The sequence below is a fragment of the Hylobates moloch genome, unplaced genomic scaffold, assembly GCF_009828535.3.
Source record: "Hylobates moloch isolate HMO894 unplaced genomic scaffold, HMol_V3 SCAFFOLD_32, whole genome shotgun sequence".
Lineage (NCBI taxonomy): Eukaryota > Metazoa > Chordata > Mammalia > Primates > Hylobatidae > Hylobates > Hylobates moloch.
Genome location: NW_026652307.1, coordinates 3,246,028 through 3,258,359, shown reverse-complemented (window position 1 = coordinate 3,258,359; position 12,332 = coordinate 3,246,028). Strand labels below are relative to the sequence as shown.

Genomic DNA, 12,332 nt, shown 5'->3' with positions numbered 1-12,332 from the left:
CATACATTTCCCTTCCCAGGATTCCATGTACCCATGTCCCAACATGGAAGCTGTCCTGCATAACTCCATCTAAAACACCCAGGACACATGCAGTTGGTTATCTCTGATTTTCCCAATCATATATGCACTAGAATTGTCAGCATCAGAATCAACTAATTGTAAGTTCTAATGAGAGTGAAAAGTCGAATGAACAGATGTATTTTATCCATAAAGACGTGCAGTCTCTTTGGGAGTTGAGGCACTTCCTCCAAAATGGCACTGCTCTGAGTAGGCGTGTGTTTATGTACAGTGCAGATGTAGCAATGTTCACACCATCTGGATGCAAAGAGAGCCCCCAAACACAGAGGGCATCTGACCAGCCTAGTTTGCTTCTTTCCTCATCACCCTTTTAGCTAACAGCTCCCTGAATCACCTCCTAATAGATACACACTGGCACCTGCAATGTTTGGGGTATCACCCACAGACTAGCTAAATCAGAACCCTGCCTTCCTAGGGGAGCTCTACAAAGCACACATGTGGCCTTCCCTTCCTTGGATAATGACACTCACACTGTCATTTACTCCACCCACATTGTCATTTCCTAATTAAGAAGAAGAGATTCTGTCTGTGTTCCACAGCTCTCTGGTACTCAAGGGGCAAGTCCCCTCCAAGGCCCCTTGGCCTCCAGGGTCTGAGGAAATAACTGCAGCAAAGCACACATGGGCCAGACCAGACACCCCACATTCCATTCCCATCAGATCTCCATGGGAGGAAGAGCAGAGGTCCTGCAGGAACACCTGGGAGAAAGAGACAAGCACAGTCTGGGCCATGGTGGGTGGGAGGTTCAAGATCACTTCTGTTCTTGCAGCCACGATTCAAATCCTATCCCTTCAAGTAATGAGACCAGCATCTCACTTGGAATGAAAAATAAAATTTATGTGAACTAATTTGTTCTGCAAGTGATTTGTGCAGATAGCTTTTTGAAGGCTTGTAATATTTTCCAAATATTTCTACCAAAAAAAATGTAGAAGAAGAATATTGTTGACAAGAATGGAGTATTTGGAAAGAAAACAAAATAAAAATCAGGCAAAAATGCCTTTAGCATTATTTTTCATGGTATTATCAGTCTTTAGGGATAAGATATTTGGTTGTCAGTCGTAACCTTGGAAACTCACCTAACCAACTTCCAAATGAAAAAGAAGATCTAGTTGGCAAAGTTCACTGCTCAACTGCCAAATATCCCAACTAAATGATATTATCCAGGTTCATTTTGCAAAACAAATTTAATTTCTTATGGAGAAACTTGAAATTTATAAAAGAACCCTGGAGAATTTGAATTTGAATAATCAATTATTCTTCAGCCTGATTCATCTTATAAACATATGGAATATGCAAAAATTAAATTAGTTTAAAAAGCCAGACCTTTAAAGCATAGTTGAAGAAAACTTTTACATAAATGAAGAGTAATTGCCAAATGTTCTGATGCTGTAATACAATTTTTTAGCTCCACGGCGTATAATGTTTCTGCACTTTAAAAAAGAAAATAATTCCTTTCTCTAATGTCATTGTTTCCCAAACAGGAAAACAACTATCTTCTGTATATTTTATTATACTCATAATTAATGCTTATGATTTTTTACATCCTTTATGGACAAATTTTTCCTAAAATGCCGGAGTAATCCTGGAGCTATTTGCTTCTATAAGGCAAACAGAAAGGGTCATGCCATACAGCATCATTTGCATGGATCAGTGGAGGAGCAGCAGCTAAAGAAAACAAGATGGCCCATTGTGACCTCCCCTTGAGCCACAAAGGAAAAGACGCAAGGACAAATGGAGGCATCTTGATCTGAAGGCAGGAAAAGCCAGCACTGGATCATCAACTGCTGGTTTGTGAACAAGGGCTCCAGAAGTGGGTAGAAAATCCCAACTGTATAATCATTTAACAATGGGCAAAGAATCTTGCAAACCCAAGGATACCAGACTATTAACTAGAAGACACTGAGCATTTATACTATTCCTTTCACTGCACATCTTTGACTGATAGAAGCACAAATACTTTAACACAGCAGCATCTCCCAAATGTCTGTAAATGTTTGGCCACATCTGCATTCTTCACAGTGACTCTTCTTATTTGCTTACATACCTATCTTAGTCTTCTCCTAATCTATAGACACACAAGTCTACTAAATTTTTTTCTTGTCTGAGTACCACCTAAAATTATCTCACATACCATACTAGGGTTCTTTCTTTGAGAAGGAAGGCCCATGTTCCAAGTAGGTTCAAGGATTTACCTATAAATCTCAGCATCTTGTCCAACAGAAATCTAAGCCAGCTACTGCTGCTAAGCCAAAATCACTCTGATTTCTCAAGCCTTTTCTTCTTCAAACAATTGGTGTTTGTTTTTTTGTCCTTGTGATAGTTTGCTGAGAATGATGGGTTTCCAGCTTCATCCATGTCCCGGGAGGGTTAGCATTAGGGTATATACCTAATGTAAATGACCAGTTACTGGGTGCAGCACACCAACATGGCACATGTATACATACATAACAAACCTACATGACTTAAAGTGTATATAAAAAAAAAACATAATTGGTGCTATAAGGATGCTTACTTCCAAAACATGCTCACGGCTGAACTGTGAGCTTTCTCCAACCTAGGTCGAGTAAGTGGTTACCTTGTTCATGAGAACAGTGCTGACCAAAATCAAACACGTGTAATACTTCAAGTCAGGTATAAGTCAACTTATGGGACAGTGCCCACAGGTGCTGGGCAGTCATTCCCTGGACAGACTTACGCTCACAGCTTCTGCTTTATATTCGTCATCACTGTCTGGGGCAGAGAGCTGCAGCAGAATGGGACACACTTTGTTTTCAATATCATGCTGGAAAATTAGGTCTTGTTCCAGAAGAATCAAGAGCACTTCCTGACTTGATTTTCTCACCTAGAAGGGAAAAAAAGGCAGAAGGTGAAGCACAAGTGAGCAGAAGTGTCCTCAGGATCAAGACCAACCCCATTGAGCAGGGGTGGCTGAGCCGGCCCCTACCTACCCCCACCCCCATACCCTAAACACCCTGAGGACCACTGGGCCTTCCTGCCTTCTGCTGCCCCTGCTGCCTGAGGCCTTTGAATAGGCCACTCCCTCTACCTGACTGGCTACCACTCCTCTGCTCCAGCCCAAAGCCCCTCTGCTCCTGGACCCTGTTCGAACAGGTCCCCAAACAATACTCGACTAGTACCCTGGACTTTTTCCTTCACAGCTCTTGTTCCACATTTCTGCATTTATATACATACAAACATATAGAGGGTTTTTTTTCTGTATGATTTCATAATTGCCATCTGTCTCTCCTGCTGCAGAGAGTGAATTCAGAAAGGCAGGTACCACATCTGATTTATCCTTTGTCTTCCAGTGCACCCTCAGGACCTGGCAGCCTGTGGCACAAAATTTTGCGTTCTGTAAGGATCTGCTGAATCAATGGATGACTTCCTGCCTTTTCTCCTTTGTAGGCAAAGAGACTGGAAAACACTGCAGCATCCTCCTGCGACTTCGTAAACCCTGGCATGCCACACCTGAGATGGGAATTATGTCTGGTACAACAGAACGCACAGGGAAGGGGCCCAAGAAAGAAACACTGACAAAGGGGGATGCTCCCACAGAAAACAAAGGCTCCCCCAGTCCACAGAAGAAGAAGGTGGAGGAGCACTTGTTCTTTGCAGTCTGCATGGAATGAGCAAGCACTAGAACTCAGAGGGGTCCAAAGAAGCTGAAGAGACATTTTTGGGGAAATGAAAGCACATAAAACTCCAAGTTATAGACAAAATAATGAAATATGCAATTCACTGCAGTGATGAAAAGGCAGGAAAATAATAACAGGAGCCAGAAGTGTGTAGATGAGTCACAGATGATCAGTCAACAGCAGGTTATAAAAGGTTATAAAAGAAGGTGAGCCTGTGAGACACAAGCCACAGAGGCAATATGACATTAACAGTTCTGACCAGGCGACAGATGAAAACAGTATTTCAGAAAGATCATCCTGGCAGTAGTGTTCCGAGTCAACTGGAGACAATGAAAAGACCAAGAGCAGCGAGGTCAGCAAGGTAGCTACTGCAAACATCCAGGCAGAGGGAAGAGACCGGGGCTGGCTGCCAGGAGTGAGGAAAGCTGATGCCCCAGCAGCACCACCCGGGCACAGCAACAGGACCTGGGGTGTCACTGGGAGAAGCAAAGGCCCATGCTACCTCTAAAGTGTCACACTCGGATTGCGTGTCCAGCACATGTCAGGAGTTGAGAGCATGAGGGGCCTATAGACAAGGACAGACAAGCCCACGTGCTGCTTTGCTGCATGATGCTACCCTAGCTGACATACTGAGATGCATGGAGGACAGCAAGGATGGGAGCGCGCGCCAGGCAAGGAGGGGGAAGGCCCTGAGCAGCCACTCAGTATCAGATGCCAAAAGACACCTAGGAGTCTGCAAAGGGTAGTGGGCTGAATGGTGGCCCCCAAAAAGATCTGGCCGCATCACATCTCTGAATCTGTGAATGTGACCTTCTCTGGCGCTCTGCTGATATGATTACGGAGCTTGAGATCACCCAGAGTTACCTGGACGGGCCCTAAATACAATCACGAGTGTCCTTACAAGAGAAAGACGAGAAGAAAACACTGACAGCAGAGGAGAGAGGCCGTGTGAAGTTAGCAGCAGAGATTCAAGTGATGTGGCCACAAGCCCAAGACGCTGGCAACCGCCAGAGACTGGAAGCAGAAGGAAAGATTCTCCCCTAGATCACCCAGAGGGAACCCACCCTGACGACCCCCTGATGCTGCACTTCCCACCTGTGGAACTGAGAGGGAAGAAACATCTATTGTTTTAAGCTGCGCAGTCTGTGGTACGTTGTTACAGCAGCTCCAGGTAATGAATCCACTGAGCAAGGGTAGCAGGGGAGAAGGCCTTCCAGGGCCAGAGAACAAACAGCACGTTCTAAGGTGCAAGATGATGAACCCTGGGGCCAAATACTCTGAAGAAGCAGGACAAGTTCCAGAAGGCAGAATGGGAGGATGAAGGGCAAGCTGAGGTGAGGCCGGAAAAAGCACGCCAGATCCCACTAGGACCTCTGGTGACCACTCCAGGTGCAATGGGAGCCCCCAAGAGTTTAACAGCAGAGGAGCAACACAATCGCACCTGGCTTCAGTGAGGGTGACAGTCTGGAAACCTAAAGTGGTTCTGACAAGAGAGAGCAGGTGAGGGGCTCGTGGGCCACTACAGGCTTTCATGAGGCATGATGTCGGGGCAGGGGACAGAAAGAAGAAGGCAGGTGTGAGAGACACTGCTACAGAGAGCTGAGAATGACTACCCAGGATAATCACAGAAGTCAGAGCAAGACAGAGGATAGAGAGACTAGGGCGGGGCACTAGAGTCTCTAAACTCCATGGGATTCGCTGGACATCTCGACAGAGCCATCCAGTGGGCTGTGGCAATGGAGGGCGGTGATTCACAGACTCCAGAGACCTGGGTGAGAGACAGCAGTCTAGTGTTCAGTTGTGTGTAGAGTCTCCCTAGGGCCACAGCAACAGACGAGACCATGAAGGGAACCCTGATACCATAAGAAAAGGAAGACCAAAGACAATACCCTAGAGAAGAAACAGCAACTCTTAGGGGCAGGAGAGGATTGGGCTAATGATGGAGACTGAGGAAGACATAGACAAGAAGCGCGGGCAGAGGCAGGGAGGAGGCCTGGAGCTCAAGAGCTAACATGGCAGTGGGTACAGGCTCCGGCTGTGGGGTCTGAATGCTGAGCCCCCATCTGGATCCTCCAAGTGACTAGCTGAGTCATCTTGGCCAAGTGACTTGGCCTCTCTCAGCCTCAGTTTCCCATCCATAAAACTGGATAATCATAGTATCTATCTCATAAGCTTGTTGTGGGGATGAAAGGAGCGACAGGCTTCCAATGGTGTCTGGGACATGGCATGCACTAAATGAATACCGGGCTGGTACTGTTAGTACAACCATGATTATTGGAAGCCAAAGGGGAGAAATATTTAGAGGATCCCAGCAAGGGGTGTGTCCAATTACCTTTGCATCCCACTGTCTGGGGTGAAGCAACATTAAATGCCTAGTGGGATCCAGTAAAGGTCTGTGCAAACAGTCAAAACTGGTCAACAGTGACAAATGGTGCAAATGGGTCAAACAAAGAAAAAAAGAAGTCAGTGGGTAGATTAAGAAATTGTGGGAGAAATATAAATACTATACAGGCTATATATACTATAAAGCAGCTAAAATGAATGACCAGCAGCTATCCCGATCAACGTGGAGGGGTCTAAGACACAAAGGAGTCACGCAATCGGCAGAATGGGATACACAGTCCAATGCTGCCATCTATGCAAGCTTTCAAGCTCCCAAACAAGACACTCTCTTCTTCAGGGGCCACCTGCACAAGTGGTGTGACTGTGAAAACCTGGTGAGAAGGTCACATGCCAGGCTCAGGAAGGGGAGGAAGGGAGAAGAATGGGATGGAGGAGGGGTACAGAGAAGTTGCCACCGTATCTGTAACCTCTAAATAAAAAATAAAAAGATATGCAGAAAATTGCAAAATGTTAACATTTGTTGAATATGAATGGTAGGTATATGGGTGTTTATTACACAATTCTGTCTTGTGTGATTAAAAATCTCATAACATTTTAAACATTGAACTACAAAAAAAAAAAGCACTGGATTTTACATTGAGCAGATTCAGAGTCCGTGGCAAGATACCTATCCACCAGCTTCCAGAACGCATCAGCTGCCGCACAAGGAGCTGGTGCCAGAAGAAGAGCCCAGAGGTAGAGGCGGTGGAGGCTCCTCTTTGAAAAAGCTTGGCGGTAGGAGAAGGAGTGGGCCACTAGCTCTGAGTCAAGGCCAGGGAACGGAGAGAGCAGGGAGACTGAGGACTGATTATAATCAAACAAGAAACCAATGAGAGAGCTGGAAAAATAAGCAAGCTCTGAGACAACCGGATGGGACCACAGAGAGAAACTAACACATGAGACTTAAAAGGGGGGTGGGACATCCCTTCCTGTGAGGCAGAGGGGAGGAGCTCAGGACCACTGAAGAAATCTGCCTACATTATCAAACAGCACGTGCAGCTGATTCAGTTCTACAAATCTTCACTGAAACTACCAGGTGCCAGACCCTGTGCTAGGTCACGGAAGCCGACAAAATACAATCCTTGGCTCTCACTCAAGAAGGGGAGAGACACTTTGGCTTACGACATTTAGAAGAGCCTCCACAGCCCCATAGCATACAACAGGCAGCCTCACGAAACCAGGCATCCAGCCTCCTGCCTTCTCCAGCCCAGCTGCTACTCAGCACCCACAACCACACCTCTCTGCTTAACTAGCAATTCACCCATACTTCACAGCGGGGGTGAACAAGAGGAAAGGAGATAAGCCAAGCCAGCCTGAAGCACAGCCCTGGAGCACAGCGACAACTCAAAAAAGAGGTGCTGTGAGCGGCAGCAGTAGTCCTTGCAATAGCACTGATATTACCCCCAACATTGTGAATTTCATGCCTCACATGTTCAGTGACCATGAAAAGTACCTGCTGATGAACAGAGAAGAGCCAGCTGGCCTGAGATGCAGATGCTAGCTGGAACCTAGCACACCCATCCCATCCCCACACGCACAAGAATCTTCGTCTTTGCCGAATTAAGAATCCTAATCGGGGACCTTTGGGTGTTTTCAGGGGCCCCCCTGTGGATGTCGGAAAGAGTCAGCATCTGTTAAAGGAAGACAGAGACTGACAGAAGAGAGGAGGGGGTATTTGGGAAGGGCAAGAAGGTCAGAATCATAAGGGCAGAGGAGACAGGCAGATGCCAGCAGAGTCAAGGGCAGAAAGGGACAGGTGCCCAGGAAGGAGTCTGGGCTGTGCCTCAGGGAACAAGAGGTCAGTGAGAAAGAACTTCAGCACTTTTCTGTGTTTACTAAGGGTGGGAATGAAGAGGAGTGGGTGCCCTCAAGGGGTTAGGTACTTTTGATGGAAACAAAGGAGACAAGGCTTGGCTCTAGCTGGATGGAAGGGGTGAGGGGAGAGGATTTCGTCAGTTCCTGGGTGGCGGCTCTGGGGAGTGTGTGAAGTAGGTGGTGGTTCCCTGCATGGAGATAGGGGATGAAGATTGAAGGCCTCTATTTGCTCTGTGATGTAAAAGGCAAGGTCACCTGCTTGGCGCGAGGCAGGGAGAGCGGAGGAGGCCTGATGAAATGGCGAAGGTCTAAGAGAACTGCGAAGGATAATGGGAAATGCAGCTCATGAGGGACAAGGGAAAGGACGGCCAAGCAACGCTGCAAGCCCAGCCACGACTGGAACCCATCAGTCTGCAATGGCACCAATCAGTGCACGACAGGACTCCCTCCACCAAGCTCGGCAACCAGCAGTGGAGGACACTGAAGGGCTGGGGAGGACAGGCAGAGCCAGTGTGGCAGAAGCACCACCAAACAGACAAGTAAATAGAGGGTGATGGCAGGGACAGGCCTGAAAGGGTGGCACAAGAGAGGGAGCCGCTGAGGAACAACAGGAAGTAAATGCAGGCGGGAAATAGGGGCTGCAGAGCCAGAGGCCTGTGGGGGCAGGAAGGCCCAAGGCAGGGGAGCAAAAAAAAGAGGGAGTGGAAGTGGGAGTGCAGAGGTGAGGCAGATCCGGACACACTGGGAAGCTGGATGCAGACACAGCTCAGGCTGACCATGGGAGTGCCTGCTCTCGGCCATGAATACGACTCTTCAGCAAACACACACTGAGTGTCAGGCACCATACTAGATTCTGGAGTCGAAACCACGCTTCCTGCCTCAGCTCTTCTGGAAGAGAAGATACGGCAATGCTACTGGACAAAGGTCAAGAAATGTCAAATCCCCTGACTCTGTGTAATCTCATTTTCAAGAATGAATCCAAAGGAAAAAGAAAAGTCAATGAAAGAACAAAACCACATCCTTTCCGATGCTCACTGCATCACACACACACACACACAAAACCTGAACGAAATCCAAGTATTCAACAAAATTAAAAATACGACGATTATGAGGAAAGTGTTTTACCGCGTCTGTGATGGGGCTTTCTGAGGGCAGAAAATCTGTCCTGCTCAGCTCCCCATCCCCAGGCATGAAGCACTGTGCTTGGCTCATAATGGGCACTAAGAAACTGTCCGAATAAATGAATGAGTGGGGAAACTGTATCACATTATGATTAGACCTATGTGGAAAAGAATGTTAGCACCTAGAGAGGAAAATGCAAAAATAATCAAAACACCAAATGTTAGGACAATAGAAACAGAAGGACTTTTTTCCTTATTTGAAAACTCCACTTGATGCTGTCACACTGCTTACCAGTACAAAATGAGGATTGGCTCTTTTTAAAATGCATGGATCAAGGGAGAAATACAAGCCAAAACTTTAGAATCTCTTGAAAATAATGATAATGAAAACATGGTGTATCATTAAAAATCAAATAAATTTACTTTTTGTGGAAAACCATCCCCAAATACACTAGCACAAATAGAAATGATGCAAGTCTATTCACTGCAGCAATTTTAAAGTGGCAAAAGACTGGAAATAGCCCAAATGTCCATCAATAAGCTCTGTTCTGTTCCCCCACTGGGGTACTACACTGCAAAGATGCAGTGAGGATGCCACAGATGCTGGGGCCTGCACTCGGGGTGCTCACAGAGCATACAGCACGGGGCAGCAGGAAGAGGGAGCTCCCCGCACCCGAGAAACGGGCACGGGTGTGCAGAATGCAAGGACATCATCTCAGTTGTTTACATGTATGTGCATGCACATGTGCGTGTGTGTGTGTGTTTTCAGAATCCAAATCAACCAAAAAGTAAAAGAAATAGTTACCTACAGGAGAGGGAGAGAAGAGGTGGGGGCCAGGGCTAGAAGTCAGACTTCTCTGAACATGCTTTGTTTTACAGTTTTGACTTTGGAATCAAGTAAACATTTTAAATAATTATAAATCAAAATGTACAAGCTAAAAATAAAAAACAAATGGGAATAACTATATATCAAGTTGGTGGCTTAACCACAAAGAGAAGGATTAATGCAAGTGACTTTAAAACACAATAACATGAATATGACTGGGTACCTCTACCAGGACGTGGCCTAAAATCACAAGGAATTACAAAGAAATCTTAAGCTATGTTCAGTAACCCCATCATATTGTTAGTAATATTGGGATTTTTATTTTGGATACACAGACATACACATGTATGCTAATGTCATCAGAAAGTAGGATTTATATTATGCAAGTGAAAAAAGACACAAAATCAAAGAAGTAAAGCCCTATAATGCTAAATCTGAGTTGGAAATATCAAGATAAATTCGAAGACTTTTTATCTTTAAAAAAATCATTGTGTCATGAGAAGCAACAAGTGCCCCCCCAGTACCCACATTGCATTTTCTTATTATTTGCCTCATAAAGGAACCTGGGCTCTTGGAGAAATGGTTGATCCCAGGTCGAGGTGCACTATCACAGTCTACTGGGTCATGTTAAGAAAGATTCTGGAGCCAACTTGAAGGGCTGCAACTGGTCAAAGCTGGGACAACTTGATCATCCAAAAGAATAAGTACTGGATAGCATTAGGAGAAATACCTAATGCCAATGACGAGTTGATGGGTGCAGCAAACCAACATGGCACATGTATACCTATGTAACAAACCTGCATGTTGTGCACATGTAGCCTGGAACTTAAAGTATAATTTAAAAAAAAAAAAGAATAAGTACTGTAACAGTTTGAAACATATCTACTATGTTAAAATGCAGGAGTTCCTAACAATACTCTAAAAAATTTTTAAAACCTAACTGGTAACCTTTGTAGATTATTAAAACGCCAATGATGATTCTGGAAACTGGTAAATAAAGGGATAAAATAAAGCATTTATTCTATCTTTCCTATTCAAACAGGTTTTCAGGGCTATCAAATAGTTGATAGAGGAAGTCTTTACAGAAGAACTCTAGCTATTAAACTAAAAAGAAATGTTGGAATTAGTGTGTCAGAATTTACAACCTCTAATGAGATACTGGATCAGGGCAACCATCACCAATGGTTGCTCATATGATGATGGAGAACTTTATAGAAGTTTGGCCACCTTTACAGAAAAGGTGGCCAAATTCAGCATTAGGAAAAGATAACCATCCAGAGCTTTTCTGTCCCCCTGATTTGATATAGCAGGAAAACACAAACCATCTACAAAGTATTCTCACTAAAATAAAAAATCTGAGTCTGGCTGAGCTTCCAACTTAGGTACTAGTTTATAAGAAATGCCCGGAGTAGAGCAACATCTTAACTATGGAGATGCAATAAACCATATCCCAAATGTGGGAAATTCTATAAAACTAATCACCTGGCTTCCTTAACAAATAAATAGCAAGGGAAAAAAGTGGGGAGGAGCAACATTATAAATTTTAAAAGATCTAAGAGACTAAAGAGATCTTAAGGTTATAATTTTTCAAACCTGATTGTTTGGGTCTGTGAGGTACCTCACTACAATAGGTATGAGATATTCAGAGAGCACCACTGGAAAATTTGATCTGTTTTCTTGTAAAAAAATGGCAATAGGAGGAATCTGTTCCATCAGCTCAGTCCGCACTGTGGGCTCTGCAGCAATAAAAAATTTTAAAAAATTACATTAAGAATAAGCCAAGCATCTTAGATAGTATATACTGATAGTTTCTAGCTTTTCTTACTAAAGTACTTCATCAAGGAAATTAGACAAATGCAGTTTAAAAATCATTTCCCGTTTAGAGTATTTATGCTACAGACAGGCTTAAAAAGCTAATGAGCTATACAGCAATATAAAAACATAAAAAGAAGAGAGAATGACAACTCTATTATAACAAGCCATATATAAATCGAGGAGGGAGCAAGAAGTCTGCATGCTGGGCCAGCATCCAAAAGCCATTACAACTAATGGCTTATATGCCAGACCTATGGGTTGTGCTTATTTAAATTCTAGCCAGAATGTATACATTATAAATAATTCTTTCATAAATGCACTCCGCCACAATCCACGCATCCCAATTATTTCTAAGGCAAAGCATTAAACAAAAGAGCGGCTCTAGCTCCAATATACCACATTAAATTTAACACAAATGTATAATTGCTACAGCACTGTAAATGGTGACTCATTTACAAAGAGAATCCATTTAAAGACTCAAAACATCCACTTGGGCCTTTTTAAAAGCACTGTGTTATATTCATATGAATATTTTAAACTAATGTGGGAGCGATACCGAAGGCTTATTTTTCTATTTTCAGTTAAAATGATTAAATTCTAAAGGCTGAGAGTCCTGAAACTTTCTGAAGCTTCTCATCATTCATTCTGAATGCAGGAAGG

The 12,332-nt window shown here is 44.3% G+C and overlaps 1 protein-coding gene across 1 annotated transcript in view; it reads right to left on the bottom strand.

The window, feature by feature from the left end:
- Positions 1-12,332, bottom strand: part of LOC116463300 (serine/threonine-protein phosphatase 4 regulatory subunit 1-like) — a 72,389-nt gene that overhangs the window by 25,063 nt on the left and 34,994 nt on the right. The window contains 2 exon segments of the mRNA XM_032146335.2: positions 2,774-2,920; positions 11,451-11,593. Of these exon segments, the coding sequence (XP_032002226.1) occupies positions 2,774-2,920; positions 11,451-11,593 (290 nt within the window).